This window comes from Anser anser (genome assembly GCF_964211835.1).
Source record: "Anser anser genome assembly, chromosome: 4".
In the NCBI taxonomy this organism is placed as follows: domain Eukaryota; kingdom Metazoa; phylum Chordata; class Aves; order Anseriformes; family Anatidae; genus Anser; species Anser anser.
The window spans coordinates 54,407,472-54,429,559 of NC_139724.1; the positions used below are offsets into that span (position 1 = coordinate 54,407,472).

Genomic DNA, 22,088 nt, shown 5'->3' on the forward strand with positions numbered 1-22,088 from the left:
GTGGGTTCACACCAGCTCTAGGATGCACAACGAAGAGTTTATCAAACCACTCCTGAATTCCCTGTGCATCCCATATCGCCAGCTCAGGGAAGCCTATCCATTTTGCTTCAGCAAGTTGCAATGAAAAATTCATCATTTTATAACATATTATCACAAGCTTTGTGAAGCCAATATAGATGGAATGGGATTTTGAATTACAGTGTGAACATTTTCATCTGGCTTTTTCTGATACAACAATTCTTTGGAGCTTTCTGTTCCCTGAATCCCAGCATCCTGTGACGGAGACCGTAGCAGGGCATCCTGGCCTAGCAGTTACTGTTTGTCAACACATAAAAACAGCAGCATAAATTGTTGTAAGCAAAGCTTTACCCAGAGAAGAAAGAAAGAAAGAAAGAAAGAAAGAAAGAAAGAAAGAAAGAAAGAAAGAAAGAAAGAAAGAGAAAGAAAGAAAGAAAGAAAGAAAGAAAGAAAGAAAGAAAGAAAGAAAGAAAGAAAGAAAGAAAGAAAGAAAGAAAGAAAGAAAGAAAAAGAAAGAAGGAAGGAAGGAAGGAAGGAAAGAAAGAAGGAAAGAAAGAAAGAAGGAAAGAAAAGAAGACCATACACACACCACCAGATAACAGAACATGCTGGCAAAAAGTGTTTCAAAAAACGTTTCACATTGATGAAAACAGACATTAAATCAGCTAGTAAAAAAGGGACCATAACAAGAGTGATATTTTGTACATGATCTTTAATGTTCAAACAGTAACAATGGCTACTTTTAAATTAGAGTTGGGGAAAAAAAACACTTTCAGTGAAGACGCATTACAAGAATTGAGATATAGAAACATTTCTTCCAAAAGCCAAAATATTTTCAAATGAAGACTGCAAATACCTAGCTACTTGTGTAACTCAGCATAAGTTATCAGGCAGTTCGGGTTCTTTTACAAACATGTCAGTTTTAGTGTTTCAGGGGGCAAAGGATTTGCAATGTACACGTAAAGCTTTACAAAGAGAAAGAGGGGTCAGAAAGAGAAGAGTACAGGAAAGATGGGTGGTGATGAGAGCCCTTGTCTTGTGTACTCTGATGCAGAAGCTTGCAAAGATTTGAAGCTGATACAGACACCTCGCATGAGACCAACATGTTTTAATGACCAGGAGTCTCCCTTGGAATAAGGTTGATGAGTGGTAAACACCAGGCTGGGAGCTGTCGTGACTACTACAACATCAAGTGTCCTGCGCACCACTGCTATTCAAGGTGCTCACGATGCAGATACTTGCTCACCTACATCACAAATGAGATCTTCTCTGGGATTCATAGCAGAAGAACAATTTCATTTGGAATTTCTCTTTATGGAGAAGCTCAGAGGTATAACAGAGCGTGGAGAAGAGCACACAACTGATTTTTCAGGGATAACCTATAGGTAGATTAGATCCCAGCTATAGATTATTTGCTCAGTAGGGTAACTCCTGAAGTCCCACCTTGGATTTGACTTAGAAAAGCCATTGCACCCATTCCTGTTGAGACACATGAGTCAGGGTTTAGTCAGAACAGACACTGCTCATTCTCTTGGGATCTCCACGGAGAAGGAGAATCATCCTACGGTTTTGTACACCATTGTCCATGGCAGTGTGATATCGGCCCCTCAAGGGCCAGTTCTGAGCTAGCTGAAGAACAGGAAGGGCAGCAGAAACCTTGGAATGAGACAGGTCTGCAAGACCTGAGGGATGATGTGGGGCAGCGAGTTTGGTGAAGACAACATGAGGAGAAGGGGGACACCACAGCTCACAAGGAACGTACAACGTTGTGAGACGAACCCCTGCAGGTTGACTCCCTCCATCTTCCAGCAGAGTCCTCTTACACACCTGGAGTTTCCACCTCCTCAGCCTGGCTTTCTGTGCAGGAGGGTAACTTGGCCCAAGTCGGTATGCCAGGATTTGACGCTCAGCCTTGCCAAGCTCCCCAGGGTGCAAAACCTGCTTCAGTCGTTGCTTCATAGAACCAAGGCAGTTACTCTTACCACTCAAACCCCAAGAAATGTTTATCCATTCTAAATATACATGTTCAACATTGCCACGTAATTATTTTTTTACTATAGTAGGTCACTGGTTTCACTAAAACCACAGTTTATTAAAAAATGTACTAAAATATTGTGAGAATTTTAGTGCTCATGAAAAAATACCCTTCATCCCTGGACAATGAAATCTTTTGCCTCCAAAACTACATCAGAGACATGAGAGGTGATGATAGTACAGATTTGTCTCTGCCACCCAACCTGTGTGTCTAAACAAGCCCTGACTGCAAGCCAGCCCTTCTGGGGTTGTAATTAGGTCAGGTCTAGGAAGAATTAAGTTAAGTTCCTCCTGTTTCATCCCATTTTTGACCTGAGGCAGTCTCCATTTTCCTAGGAAGAGGACTATGATAACAACATAAATCTCACAGAGCCATGGGTCAACTATCAAATATCTATCAAATATGTTTTAACCACTCCTACGCTGGACACGCTGGGCTCAGTCACTGTCGTGCAGTAACTCAGGCATGTGTAAGAAGTGGTTGGCTTGCCTGCAGGCCATTTATTGTATGGATAAGATGATTCGCTTCTGTGGTTAGGTAGAGGAAGAACTTCCAAAATATGAGGAAGAACTTCCAAAATATGAAAACAAAGTGTCAGGATTTTACAACAACAAATACAAGACTCTTTTAAATAGATATACAATGGTCAGATTTTATACATTAAGTCCTTAGAGTAAAAAAAAAATCTCCACATAGACAGATACATCGAGGGGAGGCTGATCCAGGCAGAAGTTTTTCATTAAATAAATGCAGACAAACCAACAACTGAGGAACACAAGTAACAAAATCAGCACAGCTATGGTCTGTAAATCCTCCAGTCCAGGACAGCAAAGTCCAAGCACAGGGCTGCGTTCACCTGCACCCGTCGTTTTTAAAGATAGTGCCCATGTGTGTTGGGTGGGGGAACAGATCAGAGAGAGCGTGCATCTGTCTTATTAGGAGCACCTGCACTGTGGTCCTGCCAGGAGTCCTCCTTTGATTCACCCCCCATTATCTCTGCCGCAGCGTCTCTGTGAGAAGACAGAGAGAACGAACGCAGGCAAAACCACCGCCGGTGGCCCTCAGAAGATCTTGCACTCGTTAATGGAGAAGAGCTTCCGCCTGTTCTGCCTTTTGGCTTGGTTGACTGCTGTCCGCACGGCGTACTCAAACACCTGCTGCACGCCGCGGTTGCTGAGGGCAGAGCACTCCAGGTAGCCCTTGGCTCGCACGTCCTGGGCGAGCCGCTTCCCGTCCATCGGGCTGATGCAGGAGGAGCGGTAGGGCCCCGTGTCGCGCTGGTCAGTCTGAGTGGCCACCACCAGCACGGGGATGCGAGGCAAATGGTTGCGGATCTCGCCGATCCACTTGTTCCTCAGGTTTAGGAAGGAGCTGTGGTTCGCCACCGAGTAGCACATTAACACCACATCTGCCTGCTGGTAGGAGAGGGGGCGTATGCCTTTGAAGGCATCGCTGCCAGATGTGTCCCAGAGACCTAGGCTAATCTGTACTCCATCCATGAAGACATCCACTCCAGTATTTTCATACACAGTGGGTCTGTAGGCGTCTGGAAAAGTCTCAGAGGTGAAACGTACCAAGAGAGATGTTTTCCCCACCGCAGAGTCCCCCACCAGCACACACTTGATTGAATCCAGCATTTTATTAACGTCCAGGGCCAAGAGCACTGTCTCGGCGCAGCAGAAGCACGATGAGGGGATGCAGTGGTCTTGGGGGCTCTCTAGATAACTTCCATTTGGTGAGAAACCATCCAAATGTCTTTACTCCTCAAGACTTGACTGTGTCACTTGAGTCTAAAATCCCCTTTTCTCCCACACGGCTCTGCGGTGCTGTCAGTTTTAATTCTTCAGTGAGTCAAGCGATGTTTCTGGAAGAGTAAAAATAAAATGTAACATTTGTAACCCACAGTGAACAGATCATTTTCCATCAAGATAAAGTTCCTTGGACACGTCCTGGGACAGCCGTGGGGATTACCCCACATGGAGGACGCTGAACCCTGCCGTCCCTCCCAGCCGGCAGCATGTGTAGCAGCCTTCTTGCTGCTCCACAGGAATAACAGTCTTATCACCCCTGCTGTTCTGCGCTGAGACCAGCTGTTTTTTCCCTCCAATTTTCTAAAGAACTAATAAAATCAGGTTAACTTGTTACAATCTTACTGACCTGCTTTTAGTGAGACGATTCCTGCCTCTGACTTTCAGCAAGACAGCCAAAATCCTGAACTCCTCCCAACCCATTAGTTCAGACTGAAAATATACCCTTGTCCCCTAAAGGTGGTATCCACAAGAAAAAAATCACTTCATGAACTGATTTGACTATTTAAGCAATTCTATAACGAGCGGCAATGCCAAACTGCTTGCGACAACGAGCAAGGAAAGACCTCAGATGCAAATCTTGACTGACATGAACCTTAACAGTTTTCAAAAGAAATGTGGGATGCGCAGCGAAAATACCAAAAAAGTTCAAAATGTTTCTTACAAATCACTTCCAACAAACAAGATAACATGAGCCAAAGCAAGCCACACCACCAGTGCTGCCCCAGTCAGACAATTTCATCTGAAGGGGATGCAGCTGCCCTGACATTTAGTCTGTTGAAAAACCAAACTGAGAGTAACTCTTCGTAGTATGCAATTGCTTTTGAGCTCCTGCCAGCATTCAGTCAAATTTTCCTATTTTGAAAGCATTCGTCTCTTCCCCACTGGCTGTGTGCAAGATTCACTGCTCACACGGAGCTGCACACAAAACGCTACAAAATTCACTAACTGCAAAACCGAAGGAAAATTAGTTCTGCTCAGCAAAACTGGTTAAAACAAAATATCACTGGACAATTTCAAAATTTCCTGTTCGTGTTACACAGACAACATATTTCTGTCTCCTTCACATATGGACAGAGAAGTCAGACTGTGGGTTATTTGCACAGAAATGAATGAGGGCCACCCGAAGCATATACACGACCTTACAGTAACGCTCCCCAGTCTTGCTACCTTAACCCCACCACCGCACATTTCTAGTATGCTCAAAGCTTCGTCTTACTTCACAGAGGGGAAAAACAAAGGGAAAGAAGAGAAGAGCGCTGGGCAAGCTTAGAGAGCACATTGCACAGGCGTTGACAACTGCTGCTGGCAACTCCCCTCCTTCCATTTTGCAACGAGGCAGCCTCCTACCTCCTCCCGTGCTGCCGGCGTGCCCGCACACAGGTACTTCTCCCACCCGACACACCGGCCGAAAGATGTGTGAGGGCCTGGCTGGTGCACGTTGCTTTATAGAGGCGGCGCCGAGGCCGCGGGGCAGCTCTGTGCTCAGCGGGGTGACGGGGATCTGCGGGAGCCATTGCGACAGGCGGCGCTTCCTGGCCTGCGCGCACGGCCACACGCTCGTCATCTCAGCTCATTTCTGGGAAGCAGGATAGAGGCTGAGGCAGGTATTCATTCCTGCCTGCTGGGAAACGAGCTGCTCCGAGAGCTAAAGGTGGGGTGGCAGCCACTGGAAATTCGCTTTTCATGCTTCATCTAAGCCCTACTCCATTCCCCAAGCAAGCTCTCAAGGGAATTAGACAAGATATTTAAAAAATACAACCATGAAAATTCAAAAAGTATACACAGGATATGTGGTCCAACTACTTAAGTGCATCATCATCTTTCCTATGGGGTATTCTACTTCAAAACTGTGTCAGCAGTACAGTTTTAAAACACCACCATTCACCACAAGCTGGTAGTGCGTGATTCAGAAAAAAGCATGTGCTCACAGGAGAAAGTTAGCGTGTACCAGGTCTTCTTCTTGGAACAAACATTTCTTTGGTGCAAGTAGTCTTTAATGCCCTTAGCCTCATTCCTTTGTTTATATTTGAATGTGGGGAAAAGTCAGAATGCCCAAAGCATGACTCTTCATAAATGCCGACAAATCTTAAATTTCATAAATGCCAAAATAGAAGAAGATGGATAAAAAGACTGTTCTGCTACTCAGCTTGAAGATAAACAGGTCTGATTTTGTTAGCCATTTTGAAAATAAAATATTTAAATGATTAAAGCCTAAAAAAAGGTTTTGAGAGCTAGTGTACGTGGCTAGTCGACACGCAATCATAAAAGATGAAGTAGCGTGACAGCGCGGCTACGTTTTCAAAGCAAATTGTTTTGATCTATAAAAATGCACCACACATAACCAGATCCCTACTCTGCTCCAGAGGACAGACTGCAGTCAGTGGTCCCAGTCTTGCTTTTGTTCACAGCTTGCTGGAGTTCAGGCACCAGCATGTATTGTTGGGATACTGACGAGCTATTCTAAACTATGCACATAGCCTGTCACTGACACGGCCTCAGGATAGGAGAGGATGAGTTAAAATAATTATACACGTTCATCTCAATTAGTGGAAAAACCTTTAGATGAAACAGCAATAGAAAGCAATGTCCTTTAAAGGACGGGCCAGTACAGGGCACTGCTACACACCAGTATACAGCCAGTTGTGTAAGTATTTGCAAAAGCTTTGGTTCCCTTCTCTCATATTATATACGACAGTCCTGGTCTGACAGTCCAGCATGTTACACCCATTAAAAGACTGCACAAAACATTCTGATCGTGGACAGTTGAGTCTAACCTACTGCAGAATTTTTTCCAACACTTCGGTTTGCCTAATTTTACCGATTTTATCAAGTCTACATTGTATCTGGAATTCCAGAAACATAGATCTTCTTTTATACTATTTCAATGTATGCTTTCATCACTTGTAAAAACAAAAGATTTTACTTAAATAATATGGTGAGAGCTTTTATAATATCAAGTGTGAGAATTTATGTCTAATTCTGATAGTCATGAATAGTGACCCCTATGAATTTGGGGATTAGCTTCAAAGCAAATTCTTGCACCGTTTTGGATAGAACACTGTTTTTTCAAAGATGCCGTATTGTCTGTGTAACTACGTCTATGCAACGCTTTGCTTCGCTTTCCCATTTTTCTCCCCCTGTGTTCGGAACAGAGGGCCTCATACGGGTGTGTGGTTACAGAGCCCTTGGCCTCAGCCCCGAGGTGATGACAGGAGCATCACCCTGGGCACCCGCAGTGGGGGCAGCCACCTCCCCAAAACCCCTCACAGCCTGCAGGGTCGGGGTTTCTGGCGGAGCGGAGGGCAGAGTTGTGGCCTGTCCTTCCCTGGGAGCACGGACAGCACCCACAGAGCCATGCCAGAGCCCCACTGCAGCCGCTCTGCGGGATCCCGCTGGGCAGCACGATGCTGCGGCGCTCGTACCCATGGATTTTGTTCCTATCACGAGATCCTGTTTCACCGCTTCCATGCAAGCTGCCCCAGGCCTGGTCCTGCTGCCGTGTGTTTGGCTGTCTTTGCTCAGCCCAGCAGTCCCATGCAGGTAAATGCCTCACACTTGGTCATGGCTGAATATGACATGGGATGCGACAGTATGGGAGGAGGAGCAGAGCAGCTCCAGGCTCCTCGCGGGTGGAGGATTCCCATGAAAATACATCCGCAAAACACTAATCTAATGTTTGTTGAAACAAATCTACCAACACAAAAAAGCAGGACTGCTTGTATCAGAAGGGGTAAGTTTACTGGCTGAACCAAATGGGATTTTCATTCCTGCCAGGAACATCCCTGGCATCTACTGCGGGGTCACTGTGAGCACGGCTCACTGTGGTGAAACACTGCCTTATGACGGGAGAAAAGCTAAAGGATCAGGATCTCCTGATTTCAAAACCCTATCTTGTGTATTGTGCAGCACCAGGTAGGCTGGGATTTGGAAGGGATGAGCTCATACATAAACAAAATCACGCAGGCAAGACAACAGGCTTTTCAGATGCTACACTGATCTGGCAGCCACAAAATGCTTCAGAGAGTTAAAGCAATTAACATGCTAACTATTATTGCCATTATCCGGTCCCTACCACAATTATGTCTTAGTGCAGTTCCTGTTGATATCAGGATAAAAGCAGGCTAATTTTTCATCTTGAACACTGTGTACAGTAGCTCTTGAAGAAAACTGATGTTGCAAGGAAGTAAAAATATTTGTGGTAATAAAAAAAAAGTAAAGGTTGAAAACCACTGGAGAGACTTCCAGTGGCTGTGCAATACCTGACCGCACATATTGGCTTTGCCTGCACGCGTTACTCCTCACGCAGTCCCACCTCACATGGAGATGGGGTCTGCAGAAGCGTGTCTACAGCACACCTCCACTGTGTTGGTTATCATCAATGCTCATTCCAACTGTACTGCAGATATATAAAAACTTCCATTGTGTCTCTTATTTAGAGGCCCTAAAGGAGAGGAAGGATTTATGGAGACTGTTGTCACTGACCGGAACAGTGCGCGGCTTTACGTCTTCACCTCCATGGGTGCCCTGAGCGCTGCAGGGTGCAGATGGGGCCTAAGAGCAACTCCTGTGAGCAGGAGGAGCAGGAGGAGGAAGAGAAGGAAGAAGGGAAGGAGAAGGAGGAGGAGGTCTGGCAGAAAATCTAGAGAGGTCAGATAAGCTGTGAGGGGCAGCATCCAGAAGATGCAGCAGGGAGATGTTTGCCCCCCCTGATAGAGACCCCACGGACATTGTGGATCCAGTCTGGATGCCCAGCTAGATCACCAGGTCACCAACATCACATGCCACCTGGTCTTCAACTCCATGAGCAAACCGTACTTGCTCCGTTCAGTCACAAACCTCCAGACTGCTGCAGGGGCCTGTGCCGCCGCAGCCCAGGGCTGCTGCAAACTCATACATCGGCTGTGGCCTGTCTGGAGCCTGCTGCTGGTCTGCAAGCCGGTGGCCCCTTGCTGCAGTTTCCTGTCATGCAGTCATTAACCTGATGCTCTGACACTTGCGTTAGCTACCTCCTGGATTTTGACCCCATTTTAAAATGATTTTGGTCTATAGCACTAAGTAGCCCCGGTCTTGTCAGTCTAGGAATTAGCCTCTCTTCTTCTCAGCGTCACCATTTCAGTCCACAGTGCCATTCCGTGGTGGTACCGCTGCCATGAAGGGGAACTGGTGCACAGCCCGCACCTTTGCAAGATGCTGCGTATTTTCCCCAAACTACTCCACCAAAAAATCTGCATCCAACCCGCTCACTTTCCAAGCAGACAACCGCAGCATCCATCTGTATTCCCTGGCCCAAGAGCAAGACAGCAGGTTATTTGGTTGCTGGTGCTTCAATCATCTGGTGTATTTATGATATAGACAGATTAACTGCCAGATTATCTCTCAATATGTTTTTCTATTTTAAAGAATTATGAAGATGCATACAAGCTTGGATGAGAGCTGTTATACAGATATTTTATCCCTAAGTACAATCATAACCGCAATGGCTTCCTAAAGTTAGAAGAGCAAGCGACATGCAATGAGCCCATATTGTCACAGTCAGGATGTCTTGTCATCTCATCTCATCTCAAGAAACAATTTTCTTCCAGAATAGAAAAATAAATAAAAAATTGCAGTCATAAAAACTTAGAAATTTTTCTGTCATTCCCTTATTTGCCAAACTGAAATTCTGTTCTTCTTTTAGAATTTCAATGCTTTATTTTGAAAAAAAAATGCAAAACTGAAATTCTAAAAAAAAAAAAATCTAATTCAGCAGATTTGAAGAATGGACAAACACGGTCTTAGGAACCTTTGCAAAAATCACTGCAGGATCAATACAAAACCTGAAAATAAAAGCCTCGGTTTCTTTGTTTGGCAGTTTTAACAACTGAAACTGAAGTAAAGGTTTTATGATCAAATATTCAGTCATGTTGCCAACTTTGTTATTAACCAGGGAACACAAGTCATCAGATTTAAAAGAATAACCCTCATACTGAGACTGGGGAATCTTGCTATAAAACAATGACAAATTCAGACCAATGTTATTTGGAATTAGATATGAAGTCCAAGTAAATGGATGAAAGCTTTTCTCATAAGTAAATGTACATATTTACACACTTGCTTACAAACATGAACATAACTATAAAGCTGCATAATGTTATCATTTAAATTAAAAATTGGTAGTTCATTACTTTAGTAACAGTACCCATAATTAATACATATAAGCAACGGATAATGACACATCTGAAGATCTATTCAATTTACTATAGTCACTGAGAAAAACTATTCAACTCTCATTTTAGTTAACCCATTAAATAAAGAAAATACTTATTTTATCTGCAAGAGCCCTTTATTTGTGACTAATCACACCTTAATTCAGTTACTTACAGATTAGGCATGAACATAAATAATTAGAACCACTTGAAAAATTAACAAAAGCTCTGTAAGACTCTTGTGTATCGGTCAGAGAGCCTAAATCCAACAGAATTCAATTCAGCTGTGTTAAGTACCTGCTTCAAAATTCAATCTACAAGTCTGAAGTCTTTTTTTTTTTTTTCCCATGTTTATGGCATGACAGAGTAAATTATGGATTGTGCGGTATTCAAAGCGCTACAAGGCTTTTTCAAAACTGACCCATCTTCAGGAGAAAGGTTGCATCCTCTCCAAAGTAAAATTTCGGTAAACCTCTAGGTTCCCCTGTAGGGAATTAAACCCTTCACAGTGAACTGGTCCATGTGCCATTCTCAGCCTGGTCCAATACCCTCCAAAGTCAGCAGAAATGGAGCAGCATGTCATGCCCAAAGTGTTGCACATGCTCTTGCACTTACCAAGCGTTTCCATCTGCAAGATACAGGGTATGCCACCTTCCTTTCCCACCCTTCTCTGTGATAGCTTTTCTTCTCTGCTCTTAAACAGTGAAGAAATTCTTGAGTCTCAGCACACATGCGGCCTGAAATGGAGCAGCTGATGTGCAAATGTCACACGTGTGTGTGTTCGAGCTCTGACGTTCGCCAACCATCTGTCCGTCTGCGTTCCCTCATAGCTCTGGTTTTGTACACACACACACACACACTTATATACGTATACATGTAAGTATATATATTCACCACTGGCATACTTTTGGGTCCAGATGGGCATACAGATACGCTTGCAGATGAACGTGGATAAAGCGCTACACGCAGACTACTGTGCTATTGTACATCCCTATGAAAAGCCACCCTGTGTATCAGAATGGACTCCCAGTTATAAAGCAAATCTCCCCACAAGCCTAACTGCACTGCGACCGAACTGATGGACCGATATTCTAGGTTGTATAAAATTTGATAATTGACTTCAATGAGACTACTGTGTGTGTAGAATTATTCACATGTGGAAAGGTTTGCAGCTTTGGGCCCCAAACCACTTCAAATTTTTCATGCCACATCCTCTTTTAACACAGTTCACCTTTCTTGAAGTTTGAGACAAATCAAAAGGGCACTTACAACATATTTTTGTAGATTTTTTTTTTTTACAGGTTTAACTCTTCAAAATCTGTTCTTTTGTTTTGCTCTGGTTTTGGGGCTGATAAAATATGAAGTATTCTTTTATTTACCATCTCTGACAAAGATTGCAATCTCTTTCCAGAAAGCCTAGCCCTTTCTCTCTTTCTGCTTGGGGATTTTTGACCATCTGCAGATATGGGTATAATCATAAAGTATCCATTTTCTATTCATACATAACTAATATTTATTAGTTTTAAATAAGTGTTGTAATTTCTTGCATAATGATGCATTATTTGCTGTCTGGATGCATAGAAGTGTATACACACATATGCAAAAATATCAAAAAAAACCAGCATATATTTAAAAAAAATAACCTTTACAATAATGAATCTATACATCCATATACATAACATTATATCCATATATGCATGCGTGCATGCTTGTATATCTACATATGTATCTAGATACATCTACATAGATATATATGTTCATGTACACTGATATTTGTTCATTGCAGACTTTGCTATAGATTGGCATACGAAACACACATATTCAGTGTAAGATATCTCACTCTCATTTTAAAACCTGTATGTACATTTTGCAGCAAACAATGGATGTGTTATTGAAATTACTTGAAATTAAAATTTAAAGATCATGGGCTTTAAACCACCTTATTTCTACATATAGGTATGCATGTGTGTTTGTATATACACAGGCAGAAATGACTGCTCAGCTAGATCTGGACGTGCACTAACATAGATATATAATTGACAGATCATAGAGTCTTTCACGTACAAATAAATATATAGACATACATTTTAAACAATTACTTTTCTATTGTATATGCAGCTGTTAAATTTTTTAGATGCATCTTTACAATATGTAACGATAATTTGTTGTTAAGGAGATGCATCAATTTGTATAAAATCCTGCAGATGTGTAGCGTGGTAAAATGCCAAAGCTAACAACCGCCAACCCTACATACACACCTGCATTCACAAGCGAAAGGGCTTTTTCTCCCTCGGGGCCCATGTCGAGCCCACTGCAGCGGAGAGGGCTGCCTTCAGCGTGTTTCGGCTCTAACCCTGGGTAGGACTGCCCTCCTCTCCCTTGCTTGCACAGTACCCAACCTTCTCAACCGGGTTCTTTAAACACTACAAGGTAATCGACATTAGCAATATAACTAACAGCTAATATATGAACAATACAGGTGGCATAACACCCTCCCTAGAGCTGGGAAAAAAAAATGAAAAAAATCATCCTACCATTTCTCCTCTGCCCTCCACGGATCCCTCACAAGATCGCCAAGGTTACTTTCAGAGGTCTATTTGGGTTTAACTTTGCTCAGTTTTTATCTATCACAAAGTAAGGAGGCTCTCAAGCCCAGATCTTCTCCCCTAAGCTCAGGAGGTTCTCCGTGTTCATTAAGTTCAGTATTTGCATAAGACTGATTTCAGTGGGAGGTAAAGGTGGAAGAGGAAAATGTTAGAACAGAATTATCCAATGTTTGACAGAAGATTTGCATGCTTTGTGATAACAATAAAATGTACTGAATGTATACAAGTTTTGAGCAGCAAATAATAAAGCATCATTTGATCAAACAATTCAGAATATTGTCTTCTTGTTAAAATATGTTGTGGGTTTTTGTTATTATTATTTTATTATTACTTGTGAAGGACACGTATTTACTGCATGTCGCTGTTCAGTCCTGTCCTGATGAATGCTAAACTTCTTGAGTTAATGAGCAAAGCCGGGATTAAGTAAGCAACAGCAATTTGATTGGTTATTTATTTTATAACACTGAGAAACTGGCTGACAGTTTTAATTTTTCCCCTTAGAAGAGCCGGCAACAAAAAGATTTCTCTTGCCTCTGTATATATTAGACTATTTAAAATCATAGTCTAGATTTCAGCCAGAGGGAAAGTGCCATTCTTCTGAGTTCATTCTTTAATTTTATGTGTATGTGCACGTACGTTAAAACGTTAAAAATTTTGAGGGCTTGCTTGGAAATAATTTCAATCACTTTGCAGGTAGAAGGTGCAACATAAAACATACAATTATCATGACTTTTCTTGCATTTGTTGATTTAAGGTCTTTTTTTAATTTATAAAACAAATTAAAAGGATAAAGCAGTTGCCTTCCCCAGTCTATCCCACAACTCAGTATTCCTACATTGTACCTGGCATAAGGATAAAATCAGAGTTAATATATATTTACAAGATAGGTAGAAAAATATTTTTTCTTGCTAAACAGCCTCCCTAGAATTCTTTAATTGTAGTAAATTAAATTAAATGGGTATGCCTACTTGCCTACAAGAAATTGCCTACATCCTATGCTTAGTTATGAACACAGCAATTGAAATTGTCCTTTAAAGATTACCTTTTTTTTTTTTTTTTTCATGGAATTAGTACAGATTATACCTGGCAGTTCAGATTTTGCATTGATTTATATCTTACAGCAACCATATGCCAGAACAGACTATATATTTCAGGGCCTGTTTCCCTTCACTTTTCTCCGATTCCGGTATAACCTTAATCTCTTGTCACTTTTATATAAGATAATAAAACTTATAATACTGCAGACAGCACTGGGTAATATGTAATAGGTTAAAAGGAGAAAAGACTCTGCCACCAGAAGTAATATATAAATCCTTCTCACTCATTCTTCACTTCAGAACTTTGAGAAGCCATTTCAGATACTTAAAGCTGACATCTATTTGGCTTTCCGTTGGTTTAAAGATCATGCAAATCCCCATGCTTTGATAAATCTTACTGCAGAGTTTCTGTTTTTCAGAGGGAAGCATAGTAAGGAACATTTTACATTTTTCCTTAATTTTTACATATTTTGCATGAAAATGATCTCACAAATGAAAGAAAAAGATATTTTAGGAGACCTACATTTGAGCATTATGCAAACATTTCCCATGCTTTATTTTTGAATCCTGGGAGACTTGATTCAAACTCAGCTATTTTACACAACAGCTTTTCATCCAGAATTAAAACTCCGCTTGAAAGATACATGAATTTTAAAACCTGCATTGCATTTAAACTGATAAAAACAGAAGAAATTACATGAGGGATTTTTACGATACATGTTTTATAATACATTTTTGTAGTGAGAAAACCACAAGCGCACAGATGATGAGAGGAAGTTAATAGATATTTAAATACGTCACTAATTCAATAACTTTGAACTCTAAAGAATTTTCCATTTTTTAAGCACAGTTATTTGATGGGGGAGAAAGAAAAGAAAGCAAGTTGCAAATAAACTGCATGTCCACTGGCATGCCCTTCAACAAAGAAGAACGAAAGGTTTTCTTTTTGGATGGAAAGGCTTCGTATTATTTCAGTGACTATGCACAGGAGATAACCAAGCAGCTAAACTACGCAGGGGTCTTGTTCTCACACTTGTACAGTAGGAGACCCGGTGTTACCTCTACTCTGACATAAACCAGGATAATCTTCAAAAGCAAATGACTGTCACTCATGAGGAAAAGAGGTATGACCAGCTGGTAAAACAACCGCAAATGGTTGAGTATCAGTTGTTGAGACTGCCACTCCACTGTATGCTTGTGTGCGACAAGTGGCACGGAGTACTGTAAGCAACCACAGCCCTTCATGCTGACTTCTGCCGGGCGAGGTGTTTGTGCCCTTTCCGACACATGTTGGGTCTTTCTTACGTGTTATATCACCATGGCCCCACTTGGGGAAAAAATGCAAGCCATAGCAAAATCCTGTGGTTTCCAGCAGGTTCATACAGCCAGTCATTTCATCAGGTAAAGGTAAGCATGCCGGCTCAACACCACCCTCACCAGTGAGGAATTTACACTTCTCTGCAGTTTCTGAGCGTGAGGACTAAATACGATTCCTCATGCAAAAAGAACAATTCTCCCCGCTGTCGGAGAAACACAGGCACACAGCGAGTGCTGAGGCCGCGTTCCCAGCTCTCCTTCGCCACAGCCTCCAGGCCTGCTGGGGCCATTACTCCACACTACTCTGGCAGCTGCTCGTTTTAGACCCAACACACCAAGGCCTCAACCAGTGAATTCCAGTGCTCACACTCACTGCTGCATTGCAGAGGAATTTCCGGCTCCAAACATCTCTCCTTCCACTGTCATCAAAGCTTTGGGTAGATGAGGAAGGTTTTCCAATTTTTCACAGACATCAGAAATGAAGCACAACTAAATTCTGCCAAATATATATGAAACCACGTTTGGTTTTGCAAAGGGCTGTGGAGAAGCCCACAGATTTTGTTGCTACAGCGCTTTGTTATATTTGTATGATCCTGTGCAGGATTTTAAAACATAATGTTTTAGTAGTGGGCTTGAGACAGCTGCAGCCAACTTCCTTTCTTGATTACTGTACTGTGGCTATCCCAAGCCATATTTCAGTTGTTAGGTGTTAGCTGTTTCCATATTGAGGAAACAGTTGAAAACTGCTGATTTAATAAAACCACATACCACTGGCCAGAAAGTGAGAAGCTAATTTGGACTGATGTTATGCTGTGTGCTGTGATGCCTGAAATGTCACATTAAGACTTTGAAACAGGCAAGTTATTCCTTTTATTTCTTTTCAAGCAATGCTTAAAAGCATTACAGAAAATAGACTATAATTGTGCAATCAAATCCAAATTGAATTAATCACCTGAACCATGAACTCAGAAATACTCACCTGTTTTTTACATAAAGCTACAGAATCATAGCACCAACATTTTACGAAGACCATTGAGGTGTTCGTTTTAGGGAGGTGTTTTTCAGTGAGAATCCTCTTCATTTACAGCTGTTAAACCAGCTGCTGCTACGTATCTAGAACGGCGCAGCAACAGCAGCAGGAGAAAGGGCAGACTCTCATCTCTCTGTCTAGGCAACCTCCGGACGGGTTATCTGAAAGTGCCACCAAAAAAGGCCACAAGGCGCTTCCGCCGATGCAGCCCAGCAGCTCTGCAGGGTGGGCCAGCGGCTCAGCCTGCACGGTTGCCAGCACAAATCGTGCTCGTTTCCTGCAGCCTCTGGGTGCTCTGAGAATTGTCCGTGTACACCCCGAGGGCTAATACGGCTCACTTCTAGCTATGTAACTGATCGCCTCCCCGATATCACTGCCACTGGCAGCTGTGATCAGATGCTGCTGCTTTAGTGCCAGCCTCTGAGGCTGCTGGGCCCACGCAGCAGGGAGAGGCCTTCCTTTTTGTCCCCAAGTCCACACTCCCTGTGGAGAAGCTGAGCTGTGATTTGCTAAATTTCTACATTTTCTTCTGGAAGCTGGTCACTGGGCTGGAAAAGTATTTTTAGTAACTTTCTAGAAGTATAGTTCTACCCTCACGGTTTTGCTGTGCTGTAGGTACAGCGACTGTCCTCTGACACAGGCGGTCATGGGAGGCCTGATTCTCCGCTGCCATGAGCCTATCTGCTTTGGCACAGTAATTCCCTTAAAATGGGATTAAGTGGCAGTAATTTACAACCACTTTGCCCTGCCGATGAACAACGAATTTATGTCTTGCTATACATGCGAGTCAAGCCCATTTTTTCTGTTTTAATTCTTTGCTCTGGACCTTAGTAAGCAGAGGTTACTTATAAAAACACAAATTCTCTATAAATATGGAACTACAATTTTTCCTGGTTCCTGACACCCAACCTAGTGAATATATAACTTGGCATTACACCCCACCAAGGCCTCATCTCTCAGTGTAGTAGGAAGCAAGTGCACGTGGGGCTTTTCCACCCAAGGCCCAAACATGGTATCCTCATCAAGTCTGTGCCCACTTTCACTCGTGTGATACGTCTTCAGACCTGCCTTTGAAAACTGACATTAAAACACAGCCTAAAGTCACGTAGGTGTATATGGGTGGTCTTTACTACTGGAACATTTGCAAACACCCATTGATCTGAACGGCGGGTTTTAGAGATGTAAAACACAAAGCGGCACAGCGCAACGCACAATCCCACCTTACTCTGATAGCAGCAGCAGAAGGGCATGAATAGATATTAAAATATGCCAGCAGATCTGCTTGATAACAACTAATCCCTCTTAGCCTACCTTTTCCCCACACAAGTGTTTTCCTCAGGGTAAATCCTGCGTTCAAGCCAGCCTCCTCCAGACGCCACGGCCCCTCTCCCGCCCCATCCACAGACAGAAACACAGCTGCAAGAAAAAGTTAGAAAGCCTTAAAGCCTTTTTTTCTTCTGGAAGAAAAACACCGGGCTGGAAAAGTATTTTAGTAACTTTCTGGAAGTATAGTTCTATCTTCACAGTTTTGCTGTGCTGCATGTAGGTATAGCGACTGTCCTCTGACACAGGCGGTCATGAGAGGCCTAAAAGTTAGAAAGCCTTCAAGCTAGATTCAGATTTTTCACAGGGACCTGTACGCTCCCTCTTCATTCACCTTTTAGATTACCTGCCTCTCATTGGCAACACGACAAGACCATCCCACTGCCAGATGCAGTTTCAGTGAGCAGGATCCAGCAACGTGTGTGCACAGGCGTGCACACGTGCGTGCGCACACACACTGCTCTCTAACGGGATCCCACACCATGACCATGGCATGGCTGGCTCAGAAAGCAGCTGAGAAGACACTGTGGGGGTAAGATGAAAGCAAAAAGCTACACCCGCGGCCATTTGGATGGCAGGCACAGCCCCTCCATCTCAGGGGAAGGCAGAGAGATGCCTGTTAACGCCCAGCGGGGCATGGCTGCGGCAGCAACCAGAGCCCGTGATGGAGATGTCGGCAAATTACACGTATTTCAAACCTCACTTCAGTCCTAAGAACCTGAATGTCACCTTTCTCAAATTCAAACAATAAAACTTACATCTAAATTTGCTTGGAAACATTTAAGATGAAGTGGAATAGTTTCCCCCTAATGATGAAATACTTCACAAACGAGGAAGAAAGCCATCCTTTGAGTTTTAACGTGCCTATCGCTCCCGCGTTCATGTTTCTTACAACAGCAATGGGAATCAGAATCAGGCCCACCATTTTTAGAATAATTCATGTTTTCTCTCTTTTTTCTTCTATCAGTTAAGATATAAAATACTGGCATGGCGCAGCCCATCACACCACTTTCTCTACTTTTATATGAAGACTTTTTACGCTGAAGTGGAAACAAACTCTGCCACAAAAATACAGAAGATCTATGACCTGGGTTGGGATTAAACAATCTCTTAACAGAATATCACAATACTGAATATTTAGCGGATGGTATTAAAAGTAGAACTAATTATGTAGAACTAATTATGTAAATCCATTTCACAATTTTATTAATCAAAATAAAACTAAAGATACTGAATTTGATTCAGAATATAAATTCACTTTACAACATTTAGAAGGAAAAAAAGACAAAGAACTTACCAGGCACAGGAAGCTGAAAGAGGCTGTTGAAAAATAAACGTTACGGAAGTCAACTATTCTGGGTGAGATAGGGGAAGAAAAAAAGAAGAATGGAGATCTGTGTTCTTGGGTTTTCAGACGGACTTTTTTTTAGCAGATTAGAAAAAATATATTATGTAGAAAGAAGGGGAAAAAAAAGTAAGTGGTGAGCAGGGCCCTCTGCACCTACAGGCCAAATAAGTCCCGGAGACTGGGTCACTCATCCGGCAGCGGCAGTGACAGGGGACCCAGATGTAATATGACGAGAAACAGCGGAGTGGTTTAGGGTAAGTCAGCTTCCTGGTGAGAGCTCCTCGGCGCTGCCTGTGTGGGTTTTGTTGTGGGTTGGCGTGTGAGCGCGAATGTCTTAATGTCTTTGGTGGCATGTAAAAACCCGCTCCTCGAAGCTGGGGGAGGGAGGCACAGCCGGCAGCCTGCAGCACGCTCTCTCTTTGCAGGCTGCTGCTCCTCCGGCCGCCTCTGCTCCGGCTGCTGGAGGCATAGCACAGCCCCACAAGCAGAAGAGGAGCAGAGCCACAGCTGCCCGGTGGTTCTGCACATGATTCACGCGCTGGTAACATGGCACGGTAACACTTGGCGTGTTTTTGTGCAAGCTGGAATGACGCCCTGCCTGTAATAAAACACAGAGTGTGCCTTTCCCAGCACAGACAGCTCGAGCAGGCCGGGTTATCATCACTTCCAGCCTTCCTGCCACAAGGCTCCAATGCTAGTTTAGGGATTTCAAGTGCCTGGTCTACGGTCTGTACTGCAGGAGCTAGGAGCATTTCCCAGTTCCCACTTCCCAGCTCCCTGCATGCTCCTTCCTGACTCAAGCCCTATGTGCACGGGGATCCCTCTGTCCTTGCCACCCTTGCCATAGGGAGGACACCTGGCTGCACAGGTCAGGGAACTACAAGAGGCTTCCCACGCTGGATGAGCAGGCAGTGGGACTGCCATCAGGGCATCCCTGTCCCAGACTCCTGAAGCTGCCAGAGAGCCCTGCCACAGCAGGACGGGGGCCCCAAGTTGAATGCCAGGTGCCCCAGTCCTGACCAGCGCAGGGGGCTGGCTGCTCCTCAGCCAGATCCACAAGCACGGGGTTGCCCAGCAGCCTCAAGACCAGCCTCTGAGGCAGAAAAATGGAACCTGACACTTTACCAGAAAATATTTGGGGCTCGTTGAAGCCATTCTTGACCATCTCTTGCCTGGAAGTAGCAAGAACGAGCTGCCTCATCCAGGTCTAAAGCCATGCGTTTTGTGTTCACTGCAGGATGAGAAGCCTTTGATGAAGAGAGCTAGTGCATTTGTCCACATAAACATTATGTTGGTATGATGCATTCCAAGATAAAGTAATACTGCTTCCAAGAATGATTTAAAACCAACAAATTACAAGATAAAACAGAAAGGAAACAAAATGATAATTTATGTGTAACAAAATTATAATTTATGTGTAGATGAAACACAGTTTGTGCCAAAAATATAAATAGCTGCTGAAATAATATTACCTGTGTAAAGAGGCTGTAAACATGCTGAGATGGAGCTTGCAGAACAGTGCTGCACAGTTAGGCTGCGGAATCATGGGGAAAAGAAATGAATTCAGTTAATTATCAGTAGGGATGAAGGTAAGAAAAGGTAGCTCACAGAAGGCATTTTTGGAATAGTCTAGTCCTAAACACTTCAATACTCCTTTTCATTTGAGACAAAATTTTGGATAAGGGGCTTCAATAACTTACGTGAGAACTCATGTCACTTAATTTTCACATTAAACACCTATTCTTCTGTTTTTAACCAGGTTTGTGTTTCCCAATACCGGTGCATGCAATCAGGCAATAAGTTTCCATTGCGATCATGATAAAGAAAGTCAGACACCCAAACATTTACAAATGTTTCCACTAAAATGCTGTGGCTTGTCAGAAGTAGAGAAATAACTACCATTTGCAAATTATATTGATATAAATGTCTTAGGTGAAATCTAAACGTCTTTTAGCTCTGCTACAGAGAACTACTTTAAATGCAACTATTTTTTCTGCTTTGTTCTGCGAACTAATCCAGATGTGAGGCCATCTGGGTAAGCAGTCTGCATTTAGGATAAAGAGCGCATCAGTCTGTGAAATACTTCATAAACAACTCCTGAATCGTGAGTTCTGTGAAAAAAAAAAAAAAAAAAGAGCGTAGAATAAGAAAAAAGTTCTAACAAGCCTTGATTTCCACCCATTTTCTTCCACTATGCTTCCTGGAGCATCGTCACCCAGTAATTTTCTAAAAATATTTGAACGTCAGAGTGGATTTTTTTTGATTCTTTCATTTTTGGGGAGTTTTTGAATAAATACTGGAGCCTTTTCATGGGTATGTAGATGCTGTGTAGCACTTGCTCCATGACTTCACTTCCTAGAGACCTGGGATGCCATGAGGACCACCCCAGCTCCACACTCACTGCACAACGCACGATTCCAAAGTCAGGTGCAACACTGCAGCTTAACGGATATGTTTCCCTTGATAATTTTTTTTCTTTGACATTGTTCTTGTCTTTCTTGCTGCAGCTTTTCTGCCCCTTTTCACCTCTTCACGCTGTGCAACGAAGGGGAACATCTGGCTGTGAGAAAATATTGTTAATACATTCAAAAATACCTTGCTTCTCCTTTTTTTTTAAACTCACTATGAGTCATTAACTGGGACTTTCAGAAACAAACACTTTGTTGTGGAAAATATTTATGGGGGTGGAGCGGAGGGTTGCAAATTTTATATATATATTTTTTTGCATTGAAGACTAAGTTGACAGCAAAAAAATAGTCTTAAACCTCAAGTAACTGAGGATTTATTACCAATAATGTAAAATAACATTATCCAGGGTTTTGTCATGGCTTAGGGTGGTTTACAATGAGAGGTCAAGTTTGTCCCTTGATCCACTGATTCTGTCTGACTTGGAGAAATTAGTGGGAAGCAGATGTTGGGAAGGGATTTGAGATCAAGAAAGGAAGCTGTTCCTGTTACCCTGGCCTGACTTCCTTGTTGTTCTCTGATTTGCTCAGGATGTAAACCATGACACTCTTGATGCCCATTGTATTTAGCCCCAACGAGCCTTTCTTGTGTCCGAAGTGACCATTATGTTACACAAAATAAAGCCAATTGTTCATGTCTAGGCACGCCACCAAAGTTATAAACAACATACAAGGTGTGTGTTTACTCGATAAAAAACTTTTTTTTTTTAATCATCATTTCCAAAGGGGAGCAGGAAAAAATGTGTACGGTCAAGATGTCAGCAGCGCATTGGAAAACTGGGATGCTGGTATACGCTTTCCCTTGAGTTCCTGAGCAGTACAGGTCAGGTACATTGCCCAGACCCATTTCAACCTGGGGGTGAGCACATCCCCTTCCCAGGGACAGATACCTCAAAGAAAGGGGGGACCTCCT

The 22,088-nt window shown here is 42.9% G+C and overlaps 1 protein-coding gene across 4 annotated transcripts; it reads right to left on the reverse strand.

Annotated features, from left to right (window-relative positions):
- Positions 1–710: 710 nt before the first annotated feature.
- Positions 711–20,823, reverse strand: RHOH (ras homolog family member H). 4 transcript variants are annotated; one of them, XM_083836255.1, is made up of 2 exons: positions 18,660–20,823; positions 711–3,917 (listed from the first exon to the last, which is right to left on the reverse strand). In XM_083836255.1, exon 2 carries the CDS (start codon positions 3,688–3,690, stop codon positions 3,115–3,117), a length of 576 nt encoding a protein of 191 aa, XP_083692381.1. In that variant the 5' UTR covers positions 3,691–3,917; positions 18,660–20,823; the 3' UTR covers positions 711–3,114. The 4 variants fall into 4 exon arrangements, with proteins under 4 accessions (XP_083692381.1, XP_083692382.1, XP_083692383.1 ...); XM_083836256.1 differs by lacking the exon at positions 18,660–20,823 and adding an exon at positions 12,584–17,332; XM_083836257.1 differs by lacking the exon at positions 18,660–20,823 and adding an exon at positions 10,665–12,559.
- Between the last annotated feature and the right edge of the window lie 1,265 nt (positions 20,824–22,088).